General features: G+C 35.2%; 1 protein-coding gene across 4 annotated transcripts in view; it reads left to right on the forward strand.

Annotated features, from left to right (window-relative positions):
* ZZZ3 (zinc finger ZZ-type containing 3) overlaps positions 1-20,892 on the forward strand; it is a 96,721-nt gene that overhangs the window by 57,749 nt on the left and 18,080 nt on the right. For all 4 annotated transcript variants that reach the window (XM_045835568.1, XM_045835569.1, XM_045835567.1 and 1 more), the window contains one exon: positions 16,280-16,418. In XM_045835568.1, coding sequence (XP_045691524.1) covers positions 16,280-16,418 — 139 coding nt within the window. The remainder of the gene's footprint in view (positions 1-16,279; positions 16,419-20,892) is intronic.

Raw genomic sequence — 20,892 nt, forward strand, 5'->3', positions numbered from 1 at the left:
GTTGCACAACATTGTGAGTGTACTAAAAACCGCTTAGTTTAATCATATGCTTTAAAATGGGTAAATGGTGAGTTTTCAGTATGTGAATTATAACATAAAAAGGTATCCGTGAGGTCTAGTAAAACAATTTGTAAGTACATAAATACATGAAAAGCATATGCCACAATTTTTAGGGTTTTTTTTTAAACAGTGGAGCTGCTTAGTCTAAAAAATGGGGTAATTGGTGTTTTTAACAAGGAGAAGTCAATTACTGATCAGTCATTAATTTTTGCTTTAGTATTTAGAGGGAATTTTTTTTTAAATATATTTTATTGATTATGCTATTACAGTTGTCCCATTTTCCCCCCTTCACTCCCCTCTACCCTGTACACCCTCTCCCACCCATATCCCCCCTCTAGTCATGTCCATGTGTCATACTTGTAAGTTCTTTAGCTTCTACATTTCCCATACTATTCTTACCCTCCCCCTATCTATTTTCAACCTACCATCTATGCTACTTATTCTCTGTACCTTTTCCCCCTCTCTCCTCCTCCCTCTCCCCTGTTGCTAACCCTCCATGTGATCTCCATTTCTGTGGTTCTGTTCCTGTTCTAGTTGTTTGCTTAGTTTCTTTTGGTTTTGCTTTAGGTGTGATTGTTAATAATTGTGAGTTTGCTGTCCTTTTACTATACATGTTTTTTCTTTATCTTCTTTTCTTAGATAAGTCCCTTTAACATTTCATAAAATAAGGGCTTGGTGATGATGAACTCCTTTAAGTTGACCTTATCTGAGAAGCACTTTATCTGCCCTTCCATTCTAAATGAAAGCTTTGCTGGATAGAGTAATCTGGGATCTAGGTCCTTGTCTTTCATGACTTGGAATATTTCTTTCCAGCCCCTTCTTGCCTGTAAGGTCTCTTTTGAGAAATCAGCTGACAGTTTTATGGGAACTCCTTTGTAGGTTACTGTCCCCTTATCTTTTGCTGCTTCTAGGATTCTCTCCTCCATTTTAATCTTGGCTAATGTAAGTATGATGTGCCTTGGTGTGTTTCTTCTTGGGTCCAACTTCTTTGGGACTCTCTGAGCTTCCTGGACTTCCTGGAAGTCTATTTCCTTAGCCAGAATGGGGAAGTTCTCCTTTATTATTTGTTCAAATACGTGTTCAATCTGTTGATTTTCCTCTTCCCCTTCTGGTACCCCTATAATTTGGATGTTGGAACGTTTAAAGATGTCTTGGAGGTTCCTAAGCTTCTCGTTTTTTTTGAATTCTTATTTCTTCTTTCCTGCTTGGTTGTTTTTTTCTTCGTTCTGGTCCACTCTATTGTTTTGAGTCCCAGTTTCCCTCCTATCACTATTGGTTCTCAGTGCATCTTCCTTCACCTCTTTTATGGTAACCTGCATTTTTTCATGTAATTTGCGCCCAAAATCAACCAATTCTGTGAGCTTCCTGATCACCAGTGTTTTGAACTGTGCATCTGATAGATTGGCTGTCTCTTGGTTGCTCAAAAGGATGAGCCCTGGGGCATTGATCTGTTTTTCTGTTTGAGATCTCTCTCTTTCTCTCTCTCTCTCTCTCTCTCTCTCTCTCTCTCCCTCTCTCTCTCCCCCTCCTCCCCCTCTCCCCCTCTCTCCTCCCTCTCCCTCCCTCTCCCTCTCCCTCTCCCTCCCTCTCCCTCTCCCTCTCTCTCTCTCTCTCTCTCTCTGGTCTGGTTGCTCCTGTTATGGTGAGGGGCGGAGCCTTAGGTGTTCACTGGGGCTGGGCACCCCAGTGGCTAGATTGTGATGTTGTATGGGGGGGGGCGGGGGTGGGAGGGAACAATGGCGGTAACTCCACTCTCCTGGAACCACAGTCCCTTCCCTGGGATCCTGGGCTGCGCGTTGTGTCCCGGTCCACAATCGCCACCTCCCTGGGTCTGCCAGCTGCCTGCCACTCGAGTACTCAGGGTCCACCCACTGCGATCCTGCTCGCCCCAGTTGCCTTTTGCGCCTAGTTTCTCCCTTTTCTTCTCGCCCAGCCACGCCTTTCCGCCCCTCCTACCGGTCTGGATGAACGGGTCTACTTCAACTTCTTGGCTGTCCGACTTCCATTCAGATAAATTCTCTGTCAGTCCTGGGTGTTATTCTGCCTCTAAATTGTTGTTCCAATCTTGGTTGTGTGTGGAGGTATGGTGCGTCCACCTGTGCCTCCATGTTGCTGGAAGAGAGGGAGTTTTTTAAAGAGATTACCAGATTATCTCTTGAAGTAGACAGGTTATGCTGTAGAACCCTAATATATTTAGAGAAACTGTAGTGCTCAGTGGGCATTCACTTAGCAGTCTTAAAACTAACTTGGGTTAGCTAAATGTTTATAATTGGACATTAAGTATGACTTAACTCCTAAGAACACCAAAGGGTTCCTTGAGAATTAGAAATTTGTTAATTATTCTTCATACTGCACCTTGTACTGGAAGCTGTGAAACCAATAGTACTAATCGTAAACGTGAATTCTGAGTATTTAAAGAAAACTCAACTGTTTGGGGGGAAGGAATAATGAAAATGCTTTAAGAGATAAATTGCTAATATAAAATCAGAGTATATAATATAGGTAGATGTTAAAGTCCTTGAGAAGGTTTCATGTTATGGTTATTTTTTAATGTGTGATTACAAAGAAATATTTAATTTGGGGCAGATTGACATGCAGGAATTACACACAGGTTACATTAGGTAGCATGTGAATATAAGGTAGTACTATTGAGTTGCTAAGCTTTATTTTAAAAAGCAAAAAGTAGACTGTTTTTTAACTTAGTAGTGTTTCTCACTTTGCTGGACTCAACCATCATTGCTTAAAATGTTGTTTGAACAGTGTAGAATATCCTCAGTGGCAATTGATTTTCAAGGACATTTAATTTTTACTGAGATTCTTAATAAGTTTGGTGTAGAAATGTAACATGGAGAAATATATATTCTTTGTGTCAAAAACAAAATCGTAAATGGAGAAACTGATGTTTTTCCATCTCATTAACCTGAATTAAATGTAACTCCTAAACTTGGCTCCAAACAACTCTTAAGTCATTTTGCATATGCATCATTTAGCACTTAATACAAAAACGCAGCAATTGTTAATTTAACCATCTTTCCTAGATTGTGAATTTCTTGAAACCAAGGATCAAGTTTATTGTACCTGATAGTGTTTTTCCACATTGATTTAATCGTTGCCATCCTTGTTAAAAATTCAAAATACGTTATAGTTATTTTTCCGTTCTCTAATTTTCCTAATCAGCATAGATCACCTTCATTGATTATATTCTGTTATTTTTCATCTGTTTAATTTTGACTAACCCCTCACTATCCCAAGTTCATTTACTGTGGTGGTGGTATTGTAATTTATTTGTTAACTAGAAAAAAGGCTTCCTTGAATTGGTTGGTCTGCTGATCATCAGTTGTGAAAGCAAAGAGAGAAAAAGATGAGGAAGCAACTGGATATATCTGTGGAAGCTGTGGTGTCTCTGGATGCCTCTGCTGTGGTCACCGTGCTGTATAGTCTTTGTTCCTGTCACCCCATTTGTTAATGCAGCTCTGAAGAATTTAATTTTCTTTTTACATTTGATTTGCTAATATTAGAAGTGGATCATAACTTTGGCCATGGTTAGAATCTGAAGTTATGTTTTGGTTTGAAAATAGATAAGTACTGTGTGGGGTTTGGAACTTTAAGATAGGCACATCCCAGGTTCGCTCTTTTGCTCTTCACTGTAAGGCCATAACACTGTATTCACTTGTGACTTTTATAGCCAGTCATTCTCGTTACCTGACCTTCTTTGCTACTTTAGGATAAAGATACAGTAGTTAATAAATCATTTAATTAGTGGATCCTAGGGTAGATCTAGGGCTCAATGATGGGAGTCTACTGTAGGAGAAGTAGCAAAGCTATTATGGTAATCGTTCATGTAATTTAACCTGCCTTTTATTTTTCTCTTAGAAATTAGAGGTACAGCAAAATTCTTTGTTACTATTATGATCTACTAAAAATATTTATTCTAACATTTTACAATTCATGTACTGATAAGGGTTTCAGAGACTGTTTTTATCTTAATATATAGGTATAAAAACCTAGACCAAAAAAGATGAATCATATTCAGGATTTCAAAGTTAGTGGCAGACTTTTGACTTGGTCCATATGTACTGACTCTCAGGTTAGGTATTTTCTTCCCTTGATTTCTTATAAAAGTTTTAAATTATTATTCTTACTGTTTTTGCATATCAGCCTTGAGGGTATCTTAGTAAAATTTCATTACTCCAGTGGAAAAAACTATAAAGCTTTTCTTGTTTTAATAAACTTTATTTTTAGTACAGTTTTCAGTTTACAGAATTAAGAAATCCAGAGAATTTCCATATACCTTGTACCTAGTTTCCTCTATTAACATCTTACATTAATATATTTCTTATAATTAATAGACTAATATTATTAAATATATCTTAATTAACTAATATGTGTAATATAATGAAGTCCACACTTTATTCAGAGTTCCTTAGTTTGAACTTGTGTCCTTTTTCTGTCCTGGAATCCCATCTAAGATACCACGTTATGTTTAGTTTTTATGTCTCCTTAGGCTTCCCTTGGCTTTGGCAGTTTCTCAGACTTGCCTTGTTGATGACCTGTGCAGTTTTGAGGGGTATTGGTCAGGGGTTATATTAGGTTTCTCTCCATTGGAATTTGATGTTTTCTTCATGATTAGACTGGAGTTGTGACTTTTGGGGAGGAAGATCCAGAGCTGCAGTGCCATTTTTATCACATTATAACAAGGGTATATACTATGAATATGATCTAATCGCTCTTGATGTTGACTTTGATCACCTGGCTGAAGTACTATTCATCAGGTTTCTTTGCTGTAAAGTTACTCTTTTTTCATCCTGTCTGTAGTGTATTCTTTGGAAAGAAGTCACTATGCACAGTCCATACTTAGAACAGAGTTATGTTCTCCCTTCTTGAGGGAAGACTACATAAATTACTTGGAGTTCTGTGTGGGAGATTTTTTTCATTTTTTTCATTCAATTATATATAGCAGTATGGACGCAAATATTTATTTTTGTACCTGGGTTATGATTTAGTACTACTTTATTTTGCTCAAATTGTTGCTAGTTTTGGCCATTGGGAACCTTTCTATTGGCTCTTGTGTCCCTTCAAGATGGTGTGTTTTTGTTACATGGGTTTGTTTTTTGAGCAGTTTCTTACTTTTTGGAACTTCAAAATGTGCCAGTCTCATCTTGTATATTTCCTGTCCCCATTCAAGAATCAATTGTCTCTGCAAAAAAACTTGTTCCCTTTATTCAAGAACAGTGTTAGGAATCAGTATTTTGGTATTTTGTATGCTCATTCCTACTGGGAGGGGGCGGTATTGTTGCTTTTATTTAGCAGTCTTAGCTGACAACAAAAAAATATGTTTGTATATACTAATTTGTGTATATACACATATCTAAATATCTGTATGGTAATCATCTGTATCTTTACTAAGGTAAACGTGAATTCATATTTTGACTCTACTGCTAATTCACTGTATTATCACATGGGGATCAGTCTTGCCTCCTTTCTTTGATTATCTTTAAATTCCCACTCCAGTACTGGCAAACCTGGACATCCACCACTCATTTATTTAATTGTTTAATTTTATTATATATGTATAGTAGTACTAGAATTGTTAACTCCTGCCATCTTGGGAAATTTTGTCTACTAGAAATAGTGCTTTATATGCAATTCCTTTTGCTTTATTCTTAGAGATGTCACTCATTTCCACAGTAATCTAGGTCAGAACCTTTTCCTTCTACCCCTCTCAGTGAGGTGGTTTTATACATTTATATTCTAGTTAAGTCTTTGTATCACATTCCTTGCTAGGATCCCCTAATCTTTTAAATGATTTTTTAAAATTTGCATACATTAAAATTTATTATTTATACTTGAAAGTTTTATGGGTTTGAAAAAGTTTAATGTCATCCAACATTATAGTATCATACACACTAATTTCACTGGTATAAAAAAAAGTTCCCTTTGCATCACATATTCTACTCTTTGTCCTTTCCCCAGCTTCTGAGAACTACTGATTTTTTTTACTGTCTCTGTAGTTTTACATTAAAAAAAGATTTTATTTATTTATTTTTAGACAGAGGGGAAGGGAGAGAGAAAGAAGGAGAGAAACATCAATGTGTGGTTGCCTCTCTTGCACCCCACACTGGGGACCTGGCCTGCAGCCCAGGCATGTGCCCTGACTGGGAATCAAACCAGCAACCCTTTGGTTTACAGGTTGGCACTCAGTCCAATGAGCCCCACCAGCCAGGGCATGATGGTGGTCATTCAGTATGTATTTGAACTTACCTAGTGACAGAGAACTCAATACTTTGTGAAATCTTTCCTTACATTGAGCCTCAGATTTTTTCCTAAAAACTTCTGCTCAGTGATGTGAGTTTGACTTTCTCTTTACTATATAGCAACCTCTCATATCTTGAAGATGGTTTTAATATGTTCTCTTCTGCTAGCTACGTTCTTTAACTTTTCTGCTTTTCAGAACTCCAGCTGCTTAACAACCTCTGGGTACACTTAGTGTTGAAGATGGCATCAGAATGTAATAGAAAACATCATTTTCATAGCCTTTCTATGGTGTTTCCTTTGCCATTTTCATCTCTTAAGTTTATTTTATCCATTGTAGCCATATTAGCCTTCCAAATGCAAATGTTTTCTAATGTCATCATTGTTCAAAACTTGAAGTTGCTTCCTATTGCATTAGAGTGGTACTTCTTTATGCAGGGGATATTTCAGAATAATTTGGAACTTTTTTTTTCCTTAAATACAAATGTACAAGCTGTAGTTCTGGGTATTCTGAAAGTATAAAATGATTTTATGTTACCTTTCTTTAAACTGTTTCAATTTAAAAAAGAAGTGATTTTGGAAGCTCTCATTTTGTAGAAGGGGAAACTAAAGGCCTGATTTGATCTTGACTACTGCTTGTCAAAATGGGACTAGAACCCATATCTCTTGATCTCATCAGATTTGCAGCCCTTTTTAGTATCATTTAAAGAGTTTAATGTTCTCAACTTGCCCTCCTGCTGTATTTCCTCCATACTATCCTGACTTTTTCAACTTACATCACACTTAAGCTGCCTCTGTGCTTTTTCCTTGCATTGTTTATTCTACCTGGTATATCTTAACCTTCTGTCACCTTTCCTGTTGAAATACCACACATTTTTCAAGATTTAACTTGGTTTTTACTTTTTATGTGAAATATTGCTTGCATCTTCCTAGAATGATCACTTAGTTCATAATATGCTATGTACTCATCATGGTTAGCTAAATTTTACATGTCTTGTTCTCTTATAGTATCTTAATCATTGTAATTCTTGTCAATTTAGGAATGGACTAGGAATTTTTTATAAATTTTCTTGTCAGTATTTAAATAAGCAACTGCCAGTATACATATCCACACCCTCTTAACCTAAATTGTAATGACTTTGAGGGTAGGGCTGTATGTTGGTTACGCTTGTACCTGTCAGAATGGCTGAGGAAATGCTGTGTACAGTGACTGTGTCTGGAATGTGTTTCAGTGTGTTTGTACAAGTTCAGGCTAATACATATTTAGAGCAGCCACTTTACAGTTTAACCTCTAATTTAACTTAGGATCACTTGGGAGGCTTACAATTTTTTATGCCTGTTCAGACAAGTTGGTCCATCCTATACTTGTCTGGTCGTTTTGTAGTTCAATTCCAGGTTTTTTGTTTATGGAGTTAAATTTCATCATGTCTAGTTTATGTGGTCTAAATTTCATCTATTCTAGCATGCTAGTTATTTTTCATTTACAGTATTTGCTATTCTCAGTTGCATGTCATCCATAAATTTGCTGTTTCTTTCCCTCTTATGTGTCCATATAAGTCTAAAGTTTTAAAAAGGATTGAGGCTATATGTACCTTTAGCATACCTAAAGAACCCCCAAGAATACACATTCTGTATACAGTTTAACCGTTAGGTTTAACCATTGAAAACTCATCGATCCAAATAACTATTCAGCTTATATTATTTTTGTGGTTTTCGCTTGTTTTTATCTTTGTCTTTTGAACCTTAGCATGCTGTGGCGCAGTGTTAAAAAACTAAAAAAATGGCTTTCCTCTCAAGGATTGCATAATGTAATAAATTAGATAAGACGTACATTTTTAAAACTACAGGAATAGGTGTACTTAAAAATTTCTGCCTTTAAGAAGTATACTGTTCAGTGAACTAGGCCTAGAACAGCCAGTCCCTTTATTAACCACAGCCATTATAATCTAGGTAATTTCTTTTTGGAAGTAATATCTCTGAGAGAAAAGCTATTAATGTGCCATAAGTAGGCATTGTTAAGTAGAAGAAACTTAATCCCTTGGATCTTTTTAAATACTTTTCCTCTCTGGGAGCAGTTACTTGGCATACTTCTCACTATGGGCAGAGCTGGTAAACTAGGCTCTTAAGAAGAAAACAGTAATTTAATGCTGCGTTTATGTATATGATATAAAGTGAGTCCATTTTTAACTCAGGAAGAATGTATAATAATGAGTGACCAAAACTGAATACATTTCTTAAATTCCAAAGTGTTTCACTTTGAAAAAACCTTTTGGCAATCACTTGTCTGGTCCATTCTCATTTCATAGTAGAGTAAGGTAAGACCTAGGGTTTTAATGACTTGAATAAGGTTCTATAGTTAGCTGCTGAGAGAGCTGAGACTGAGCCAGGACTTCTATGTGAATTTAAAATAAAGTTCTAAAAGAAAAAAAGTGATCTCTCTATAACATTTACATCCTCAAAAATTTTCCCTTTTCAGAAAATTTTCCTGTCGCATGCAGTATCTCCTGCATGTGACAGTAATGAAATACATACAGATATAAAATAATTATGAAATAAAACAGCTTATAATTGTTTGACCACAGTCCAGGCTATGAAATAACAATATTAACAACATTTCAGAAGTCCCCAGTGAGTTGTTACTCAGTTACTCCCCTTTCCTCTTCTCAAAAATAACCAAACCACTTATCCTTTTCAGAATTATTATTTGCTATTTTAAAGGGTTAAACCACCTATGTGTGTGTCTCTAAATAATAAAGCTTAGTTTTTCGCCAATACTGCTTGTACTCTTTTTGTGATGCATTATGTTTTCAATATTCTTGTGTTGAAATAAATAGATGTTTGTTTGTTTTCATTGCTGCATGGTATTCCATTATATATGTATACCACAGTTTATCCATTCTGCTTAGATGGACATTTGGGTTATTTCTGGGTTTTGGGTTATGAATAAGGCTGCTATATGTTGCCATATATATTCAAGACTTTCTTGAGGTTACATACCTACCTATATGTGGGATGTCTTCATATGTACATCTTCAGTTTTATTAGTTAATTACCAACTGAGGTATTCTAATGCTCTGAGAAGGCTGTTTACTTTCTGTCTCATCATTCCTACGGTGTAGTCCTTTAGGATCCCAGGCCAAAGCATAGGTGGGTTTCCTGGGACCTCTACCCTTGGTTAGACCTTGACTCCAACTTTGATCTACCTTTCCCAGCTATCAAAAGCACTGCTCAGCCTCTCAGCCACTTCTTCTGGATAAGTAACTTGCTCCAAGACAAAAGTTCCCCAAAGTGTTTTAACTTTCTAGTTTCCCTCTTCTCATGGATCTTGACCTAGTAATACCTCATGATTCTCTTAGCTCTTTGATGCTTTTAAGAGATTTAAATATTTTTTTCCAGCATATCCTTAGTGAAGGATTTGTTTGAATTTGCTCTGTCTGCATTTTTAGGAAGTGGAAATTTGTTCTCATTGAGCTTTTCATTTTAATTGCATTTTTAAAATTTGAATTTGCTTCCTCTTCAAAGCCACACGCTCAGTTTTTGTTGTTTCCTACATTCTCAGTTTTTATAGCTTCCTATTCCCTGTATCTGTTTTCACGCTTGTCTTTTATTCTTAATTTTCTGTCTTGCTTTCTGGTGTGCTTGGTAATTTTAAAATGTGAGCTGTTTACTTTCTTTGGAAAGTATTAGACTGCCTACTTTGGTGGCTTTGCCTTCTGATCCCTGGCCAAATGAAACCCAGGCAGTTGAGCTCAAGCTTGCATGCTTCAGCACCTGCCCTGAAGCCCAGAGCAGTCTTGTGCTCCATTTGACTATCCTAGTGTATGCCTTCATTTAGATTTTGGCCTGTTGATTAAAAAAAGACTTAGTGTATCACTGGTTCTTCAATGCTTTTAAAATGAACAAGTACATATTTTTTTCTTGTGTTTATTCAGCATTTTTAGTTAATACAGAGTTAAGCTTTATACCTGGAAAGACATATTATCAGAAGTTGAGATACTTGTTTTTCTTTTAATGTAGAATATCTTAAAAGGCTTTTTGGTCACCTTCTAATGACTTCTTCATTTTCACAGAGAGTGAGAGATAAGTCATTTGTGAATTTTGAATTTACAGTGAATTAGTGAATTTATAGATCCTGTAGTTTCAGTGTTTGAAGCCTTTCATGAAAGAGAAAAGACCAATTATATGGTCCTGTTTTAACCAAATTTTTTAAATGTGTGTGCTACTTACATAAAAAATAATTTCTGTTCAATCATGTATATACCTAATTATCAGTATTTTGCAGGAAGGAGAAATTTCACACTTGATTAAGATGATGATGTGGTTAGATTGAAGTATTTATTTATTTATTCATCTATTCATTCATTCATTTATTCATTCATTTATTTATAGACAGAGGAGAAGGGAGGGAGAAAGAGGGAGAAAAATTGGTTAGTGTGTGATTGCCTCTCACATGCCCCATACTGGGGGCCTGACCTGAAACCCAGGCATGTGCCCTGACTGAGAATTGACCTGGTGATCCCTTAGTTTGCAGGCCATTGCTCAGTCCACTGAGCCACACCAGCTAGGTTTGATTGTTATCCTTTAGAACCAATTCACTACAGTTTTGTCATGCTGAAAATGAAGTCTAATGTATGTCTTGCTCTTCTTTCTCTTACTCCCCCTTCTGCTCACCAGTGCATACACGTGTTCATTTGTGTACGTGTGCACATAAGTGAAAACATTGGTTAACTCATCTGATTGTAAGTTTTCCTATATTCACTTCCCTTTTCTTACAGTGGGGTTAAACTTAAAACATTTATTCTCATGTCACCTCACATCCTCTGTTTTTTTTCCAGTGTGTTTAATCAAAGTCAGTATTCATAGGATAGTCAGGCTGCTCATTTCTAATAGCAAAGCATAATGAGTAGCTTCTTCATAACTCAGTTTTTATTTAGGAAAATTATAAAACTTAGAAAAGCTGAAAGAATACTATTATAAGCATCTGTATGCCCTTCAGATTTATTCATCAGTAAACAGCTTAACATTTTGTATTATTTGTTTTCTATCTTTCTTTTCTCACATCCTCCTTCTCACTCCATATACTTTGAAACTTCTTTTTGTTGAATCATTTAAGGTTTGTTTTAGACTCATCACCCTTATATTTTAGTATCTATCCTAAAAACAAGGGCATTCTCCTTCATAATGTTAAATGCCTTCTTACACTCTAGCAGTTTGACACTAATAAAATAAAATGATATACCATATTTTCAGATCATAAGACACACCTAGGTTTTAGAGGAGGAAAATAGGGAAAAAAAATTTTGAAGCAAAAAATGTAAAATATTTAATAACACAAATAACATAATATTTCACCAATGCATATGTAAACAGAACTCAACAGCAGCATTAACAACCATTATTCCTCCCAAATTTGGGGGGTGGGGGTGTGTCTTCTAGTCTGAAAAATACGGTAATCCATAATCTAAATTTTCCCATCTGTTAAAGGACCAGATAGTAAAATTTTAGGCTTTGGGGATCAGCTGCACTTTGCAAATACTTCACTCTCAATTGTAGCTCAAAAGCAGCCATAAGTAGTATGTAAACAAATGAGTGTGGCTGTATTCCAATAAACTTTATAGAAATAGGCAAGCCATAGGTTGTAGATTCCTGATGTAGAATAGGGTTTTTTGTTTTGTTTTTAATGAAATTGTTTAATGGCTGTTTGAAAAATCAGGCCAGTTTTTTTTGGCAGAATGTCCCTCAGCCTAGATTTTTAAAAATGTTCACTTGATTTTTTTTTTTTAAGATTACAAATGCCCTGTAACCTTAAAAGTTGTTTTTGTTACAGAAATGAAGAGATGATTTCTTTTTTCTTTTATTATTCCTAACTTTTTAAAAATTTTTATTTTAATTATTATTCAAGTACAATTTTCTCTTTTACTCCCATCCGGCCCACCCACCCAGCCCTCCCCACCTCCCTGATTTCTTGAAAAAGATTCTGGTTAAAAATAAAATCTTACCCTCCTAGCCTCCCTAACAGTGTATGTGTACAAATACTGCCTAGAAATTGGATGACAAAATTAAACTTGTAGATCACTAATTCCTTGGTATTTTCTTCCAGACATCAGGACTTTTACCTATATGCTTTTTCATATAAATGTTTTTATTTTTTAAAGATTTTATTTATTTCTTTTTAGAGGGGGGAAGGGTTAGGGTTAGAAAGAGAGAGAAGAGAAACATCAATGTGTGGTTGCCTCTCAAGTGGCCCCCACTGGGGACCTGGCCCTCAACCCAGGCTGTGTCCTGACTGGGAATCGAACCTGAGGCCCCTTGGTTCACAGCCCATGCTCAGTCCACTGAGATATGCTAGCCAGGCCTCATATAAATGTTTTTATATTCACAGAAGTGAATAAAGAATTCAAGAGGACTTGAATAACAAAAGATAGTGAAAATAGACATAGACTTGAGTGTTGATATTTTACCCAAATATCCGTAACATAAAACCTATAGCTGTCTTATTTTATACTTAAGACTTAAAATAAAATGAATAAATATTTGCCACAGGTAAGCTTACTATAACTATTCTTGCATCCTTGTAAGAGTGTACACATTTAAAAAACTGTTTCATTTTCTTACTTAGTTCTATGAGCATCAAAAGTGAAAGTAGCATGTTACACTGAAATTAAAGAGTTTTGGGATTTTTAGTGTTGGGGTTTCTTAAAATTTTCTGTACAAACGTGTGGATGATTGGATGCTATCCTGCCAAATTTTATTGGTTTTGAGTAAGACAAAATTTTTTTCCATGTTGTGTGGTTATCACAATTTAATTCTGGTTTAATCGTTTATGTCCTATGAAACAGGTCTATTTTCTTTTCCACATAGCTGAATGTTAAGTAAAGATTGAAATAATTTTCTCTTGGAGGTTTTCATTTCTTAGCTAAATATTCTCAGAGTCTTTAACCATTCCTCACATCACATCTCCCCAGTATATGGTTGCTCTTATCTTGGAAGGTTTCTTAATCTGTAACTTGGTTTTCTGTAAAATAAGGGTAATGGTGTTTAGCTTATAAATTTGTGAGAATTAAGTTACTACACTTAAAATACAATAATGTCTGGAATGTAGGGTGTGACAAAAGTAGGTTTACACTTACACTAGGGTGTGAATAGGTGAAACAGTTTGTTCTTGTATTATGATTTATAATTGTATTATTTTCCATGCAACCATAAACTTGCTTTTTGTCCCACCCTGTATAGGACACATTTAGGAAATGTGTTAATAGTATTGATTTTTCATATTACATAGCTTCTCATCTGTCTTATCTGTTCATGAACCTGTTTATCTTAAAGCAGAGGTAAATACAGTACAGGAGTGATCTTATCAGCCCAGGAGTATAGTGGTCATGTCCTCCATTAATATGGACTGATGTTGGAGATTTCTTTTTATTTCATTGAGGAGAATTTCAAATTAACAAAAAGTGGATACACTAGTATGATAGATTCTGCATGTCCACCCTCCAGGTAGAACAACATGGCCGATCCTGTCTGGTTTACTCCCATCTAATTCCTTTTATACCCCTATTATACCTAACCTCTGTGCCTGTGTTAACTATGAAAGTTTTTAAAATAGTATCTTCTCTTTAATAAATAATTATTGAATTAATGAAAAAATGAATCTGCTCTTAATCAGTGAGTGGATCAGCTTCCAGTAGTTTGCTTAGGAGGAAAGTACGTGAATGGGAGGGGTTGAAAATAGATATGTGTTTATCATACTGTTTATTTACATGTCGCCCAAGTTTTTAATGATTTCCTTCCATTTCTGTATAGGGATGTGTGTGTTGATCTTACTGGTGAAGTCTCTGAAACCTCTAGGAAATAATTCAAAGTAGCTGGGCCAAAAGACTTAAATTCACTGTTTTATTAGTCTTTTCACTTATTTTGGACTTGAAGACCTTTACCAATGTTTATCTTAGGCCTTTCAATCTGTTAATCATTTTATTTTGATTAATTAAAGAGAAGGAAAATAGGGATTGAAAAGTTGTATTTTCTTTGTCATCTCTGTTGGAATTTTTAAAGTCAGAATTTTGTGGAATAATTCACATACAGTAAAAATTGTTAAAATTTATTGGCTTCAGGTAAAGGCCAAGATTTCTTGCTAGTTTCAATAGCTGACTGTAGCACTTTTTTCAAGCCTCTGCTTGTTTCTTCCACAACTCTATTTTTACTCCTCACTGATGGTTACTGTGCTGTCAGCAGTTGCTGAAATTTAAGACATTCACAATCATTTTATATTGATTATAAAGAAGTGTGCAACTCTTAATTAAAAACAGGAATCAGTCACATTGGAGAGATGCTCTGACAAGTCTCTGGTTATTCAACTAGCAGGGTAGGAGTTCTCGGGGTGAAATATATAGCGAGGTTAGGTTCTAGGATTCAGTTCACTGTCATCACCCTAAGATTGAGCCTGGGGAGCCTGCTTGGTAAAAACAGCCAGCAGAGGCAGGAATTGTACACTCCATGCACCTTAAAGCAAACAGAAGCTTAGTGAATGCAAGTTTGGACTTAACCTCTGTGGCTTACCTAGGAGTGACTTTACAGCCTTGCTTTCCAGCTCAGTTCTAACTTTTCGTGAAGTATCTCTACCTTGAGAGGAGTCTCGCCCTTCACTGCTGGCAGTTTTTATTCTTAATACTAAACATTTCGCCAAGGATTAGTTAACAGGAGACTTGAGAACAAGAATAAAACATTGGGCAGGGAGCTGAGAAAGCATTCTGATGTCACGTTGCAGTTATTCTGTTTGTGAACTTCAGACTGTGTTGTTTTACCTTTAAAATTTCTGCTAGTTTGCTGACTTCTGAACTTAAAAGACTTAATATAAGTATACTTTTTATTGCACAGAACATCTGTCCATTTGCTCATTCAAAAATATTTTTGTACATCTTTATGCTTTTGTACATCAGTATGCTACACACCAGATAAACAAAACTTGACTTTTCAGATGGTGTTTGCCATTGTGGAGTTTACAGTCTAGTGGGAAATGGAATGAGTATCTATGTGTGAAGTTAGATCTTAGAGAGGCAAGACAATTTGACCTAGTGGGTATGGGGGGAGGGTGGGATTAATTAGTATACATGTACCATACTGAGATTTCAGAATAATGACAGGTAGTAAATAGATTCATGTGGGTGAAGTTATGTTAGCTGTGCCAAATGGACTTTCATAGGAATGGAAGTAAAAAATATATTTAAGGTTTATCTTTAAAAATATTTAATACTTGCCCTGACTGGTGTGGCTTAGTGGATTCAGCATAAGCCTGTGAACCAAAAGGTTGCTGGTTTGATTCCCTCTTAGGGCACATACCTGGGCTGCAGGCCAGGTACCCTGTTGAGAGTGCGTGAGAGGCAGCCTATCAGTGTTTTCTCTCGCATATTGATGTTTCTTTCCCTCCTTTCCCATCTCTGTAAAAATTAATAATTAAAATCTTAAAAAAAAGTTTGATGCTTAGGAATCAACAGGTATAGTAAATGAGAATTGTGATACATACATAAGATCACGTTGAATTATGTGACAGTTTTCTGTAATACTGAGCAAGAAAATGTACCTCAGATTACTTATTCTAGGAGAGTAAAACAGAGGGGCTGAATTTATGATCCCTCCCAGTGCTAAAATCCTAGTCTTAATTTTTTTTCATTTAGCAGTTTCTTGATGGCTTTGATTATTGGAAAGTCAAAATACTTTCTTTTCTATACTTCAAGCTTCAAGAATTAAAAATGGGGGGATAAGGCTTTGCTTTCTCTAACTGATATTTTCTGACTAGGTACTTCGTAACTCAGGAAGACCTCATTTATTCCCAGTAATATGTTTTACTAAACTCTTTCAGGTAACTTTAAAAAGACTGTGTGATTTAATAGTAGTTTATGGCTTGAACTCAGTTTTTATTTATTGCTTTCGTTAGAAAATTTTAGTGAGGTGTTCTTCTTTGTCTCTATAGTTATCAGAGACTATTACAGACAATTGCTGTACTTGAGGCTCAACGTTCTCAAGCAGTCCAGGACCTTGAAAGTTTAAGCAGACACCAGAGAGAAGCACTAAAAAATCCCATTGGATTTGTGGAAAAACTCCAAAAGAAGGTATGTATTGAACACTTTATACAATTTATTGAGATATATTTGGTAATAACTTGTTTTTTTAACATGGTATATAATTTTTAAAAATGTTTAATTTTTCCCCTGCTGTAATTGGCCGTACTTCTGAAGGCAGAGTGTACTTACCGTCTTCCTTGACCCCCATCAAATATACACAAAATACATCCCAGTGAAAATAGCTAGTAACTTTATGTGGATGCTCATGTAGGAACTTGATGACCTGTTCCCTAACCAGTTTTATGATCTTTTCCTGTTACCTTCCCCATCTTAGAGTGTTTTCCCCTTTTTTTGCTCTCCTAACCTCAGGATTAGTGAAGCTAAAAAAAGAGAAAAAACTTCAGGATTTATTAATTCCTTTAGTTTCAAGTTACTTTTGTAACTCTCAACACAGTGAGACTGAGATAGAAAACAATGATGATAAAAACAAAAACTATTTTAAATGTCTTTAATTTATGGTAGCCAAGTCATGAGATGCAGGTATAAATTTTACTTAATTTTAAAGTGTATTTTAGCGTAAAAATTCCTTATAATTTTGTTTTCCTTAAAACAGATATTTCATATTTAACAGTTAACCATGTGAAAGTGATTCAAGTTTTCATAATAATCTTTTGGTATATAAATATGGAGATAATCTAGATGTGCCTTTATGCCATAGTATTTATTTTTAATTAGGGGCCTACTAATTGTTCAATAAATTTGAGAGGCATAATATTAACCAGCATTGTGTGAAAGGATTAAAACAAAAACTATAAAAAAGAATTCTCTTCTTCACCCTAAAAAACAAAAACCTAGCCTGTATAGTATGACAACTTTAGTTGTTATTAGTTACCTGTTTTTAATGAAATCACAAAGGTGATCTGCGAGCGCCTGGGGGTGTGGCTTGGTTGGAGTATCATCCCATTCACTGAAAGGTTGTGAGTTCAGTTTCTGGTCTAGGCATGTACCTACATTGTAGGTCTGTTCCTATTGAAGCATGTGCAGAAGGCAATAACCAATTAATGGTGTGTTTTTTTTTCTCTCTCTCCCTCTGGAATCAATACATATAAATAAAAAAATTAACTATCAGGTGTTACAGAAACAGATGGGGGACTTTATAATTTAGATGTATTAATTTATTTATTTGGATTTTTCTAGCTATAATACTTACTTGGCAACCATTCCTTTCTCTTTATGCTTTAAGAATACTGAATATCTTGATGTAGAATCGATGTATTGATTAGTTAAAACTTTTAATGTTTCTAGAACCCTATTGTATCCTCCTTGTATTAGGGGCTCAGTTAGGTATTTATTGACTCAGCATTGCTGTTATTAAAAAATTTGCTATTGCAAGAAGATATATTATTACAATGATTACTTAAAATGGATCCAGCTAAAAACAGATGGTATCAGAATAGTAAATACTAATAAAAATCGGTTACCTTAATTTTATTTTATTCATGTTTCTCTGTGGACTGAAAACAGAGTTAGGCACATTTACTAGAAATGTGTGCAGTTGATATTTACTGGTTCTCCCTTTCCAGGTTTAGTTTGTTTTTTTTTTTTCTTTTCCAATCCATGAATACAGTGTATCTTTTTATTTTTTTAGTTCTTTAATTTCTCCTAGTAATACTGTGTAGTTCCAGTGTTCTGCACGTATTTGGTTAAATTTATTGGTAAGCATTTCACATTTTTGATACTGTTATAGCCTGTATTTTAAACAGAATCTCTGTTTGTGGCTAGCACATAAAAATGCAATTAATTTGTACATATTGGCCTTTGGTCCTGTGATTCCACCATCTTTTACTAGTTTCAGAGGCTTTTTTGTAGATTCTTTCAGATGTTGTATCATGTTGTCTGTGAATAAAGATAGTTTTACTTCTTTTTTTCCATTCTTTATAGCTTACTGTCTACTACACTGGCTTGAACCTCCATTATAGTGCTGAATAAAATGATACTGTTCTATAAATATCGATTTGATAAATGTGCTTTATATGTTGTTAAAATCTTCTCTCTTTATATTTTTTGTTGTTTCATTAATTTTATAATGTGTGTTCAAGTCCTCAAGTGTAATTGTGGTTTGTCTCTTTCTGAGTTCTGTTCTTAGGTGCATACACATACAGGATTTCATGTATTTTTTTCTTTTAAGATTTTATATGTTTATTTTTAGAGAGGAGAAGGGGTGGGGAAAAAGAGGGAGGGAAGCATCAATGTGTGGTTGCCTCTTGAGTGCCCCTTACTGGGCACCTGGCCTGCAACCCAGGCATGTGACCTGACAGGGAATCGAACCAGTGACCCTTTGGTCAACACTCAATCCACTGAGCCACACCAGCCAGGGTAGGATTTCATATATTCTTGATGAACAGATCCTTCTATAATTATGAAATGCCCCTCTTCATCTCTGGTAATATTCTTTTTTCTTGAGGTTTTTTCTATATACCTTTTTGTATGGGGGGGGGTGTGTGTGTGCCCATTCTTTTATTTTCATTCTTTCTGTGATATATTCCAAGTCATTTCTTGAAGACAGCATGTAGTTGGGTCTTGATTTTTCCAACTTTTTATTTACAGAGATTCTTTGCACCCTTCACCCAGTATCTCCCAATATTAACATCTTATGTTAAATAGTAAAGTATCAGTACTAGAAAAACAACGTTGGTGCAATCCACAGAGCTTTCAGGTTTCTCCAGTTTTATATATATTCAAATCTGTGTGTGCTTCTATATAATTTTATCATATGTGTAGCTTTGTGTGACCACCACCACCACCACCACCACATCACACTATAACAGTTATCACCACAGGGCTCCTGGTACTCCTTCCCAGCTATCACCCTTTCGCCTCCCAATCCGTAACTACTGGCAACCAGTCCATCTCTTCTCCATCTTTATCATTGTATTTTCAAGACTGTTATATAAATGGAACCATTCAGGATGTCACTTTTGAGACTTGAGTTTTTTTTCATTCAGTAAGTTTCCTTTCATGTTCTTCAAGGCTAGTGTGTGTATCAGTAGTTCATTCCTTTTTGTTGCTGAGCAGTACTCTAGAGTACCGCTTTTTAAACCAGCCAGTCTGTGCATTTTATTTGTTTGTTTGTTTACAGAGGGGGGTGAAGGGAGGAGGAAAGAGAGGGAGAGAAACATCAAGTGTGTGGTTACCTCTCAAATGCCCCCTACTAGGGACTGACCCACAACTCAGGCATGTGCCCTGACTGGAAATTGAACCTGTGACTCTTTGTTTTGCAGGCTGGTAATCTACTGAGCCACATCAGCCAGGGCTTAAGCCAGTCAGTCAATCTGTGCATTTTAATTGAAGTGTTTTGTCCATTTATCAGTACCATCTTATTTTTCTAGTTGTCCCAACTATTTTGTTTTGTGTTCTTCTTTGCCTCTTATCCTATCTTGTTTTAGGTCAGTAATTAACATTTTTTAACATTTGGTTTTAGTTCTTTTATTGGCCCCTTAGCATCCCTTTTATATTTTTTTTCGATGTTGTTTTAGAGATTTCCATGTCCACTATTCCGTTACTATAATCTACTTAGAATTAACGTTATTATACTTCACATAAAATGTACAAATCTCGCAGCAATAAAATTTCATTTACCTGCTCCTTGTCCTTTGTACTGCTTGTCTTCAATTTTACATTTACATACATAATATACCCCACAAAACAATGTTATTATTTTAATGTACTTAAATTGATTAAGTTAAAATAGCATAATTCCTTTTTAATTTATTTTAATATGCTTTTCTTTTTTTAATTCTATTTTTCAATTATAGTTCACATTTAATACAATTTGTATCAGCTTAAGGTGTAACAGCACAGTGGCTAGACAATTACACACTCTACAAAGGTTCCCCAATACTTCTAGCACCCACCTGGCACCATACACAGCCATCACAACATTAATCCAGGTTTAATTAAGAACTGACTTTCTTTGTATTTTATTTCAGAAAAAGTTATGATACAGAGCACCTTAAGAATTTTTTACAAAAAAAATTTACAGGTGTATGTTAAATTCAGATACTTGAGTATTTGTAAAAGACATTCCTTGGAAAGAATTTTTCTACTGGATTTACTTTAGATGTTTAACTCTTGTTTTTCTATGTTTATTCATGTATTCTTTATTTGCCTGTTTTCTTTAGATTTACCCTATTAAGTTGACATGTGATCTGTTTCAGTGGGCATCCAGAAACTCCTCATTAAAATTGAGGAAATTTATGGTATATATTAGTATATAGAATGCAGGGAACATTTACGGCTTGTTAGCTTTCTTTGATATTACCATTGCTGCTAGAGAAGACAGTCTAATTTTGCAGAAGTGGATCCTTAAACTTATAGGTTCTATTACGATAATGATTGTGGTAATGTAATATGTATAAGCAAAATAAAAATTAAGCATTTTGTGTCACAAAGTAGATTTTGCTTTCCAGTTTTTATAATTTATGACCGGATTTTTTTTCCTTCGTGTCTCATGAAAAAATGC

Source organism: Phyllostomus hastatus, unplaced genomic scaffold (assembly GCF_019186645.2).
Source record: "Phyllostomus hastatus isolate PE091 unplaced genomic scaffold, TTU_PhHast_1.1 phas_contig_209, whole genome shotgun sequence".
NCBI classification, from domain to species: Eukaryota; Metazoa; Chordata; class Mammalia; order Chiroptera; family Phyllostomidae; genus Phyllostomus; species Phyllostomus hastatus.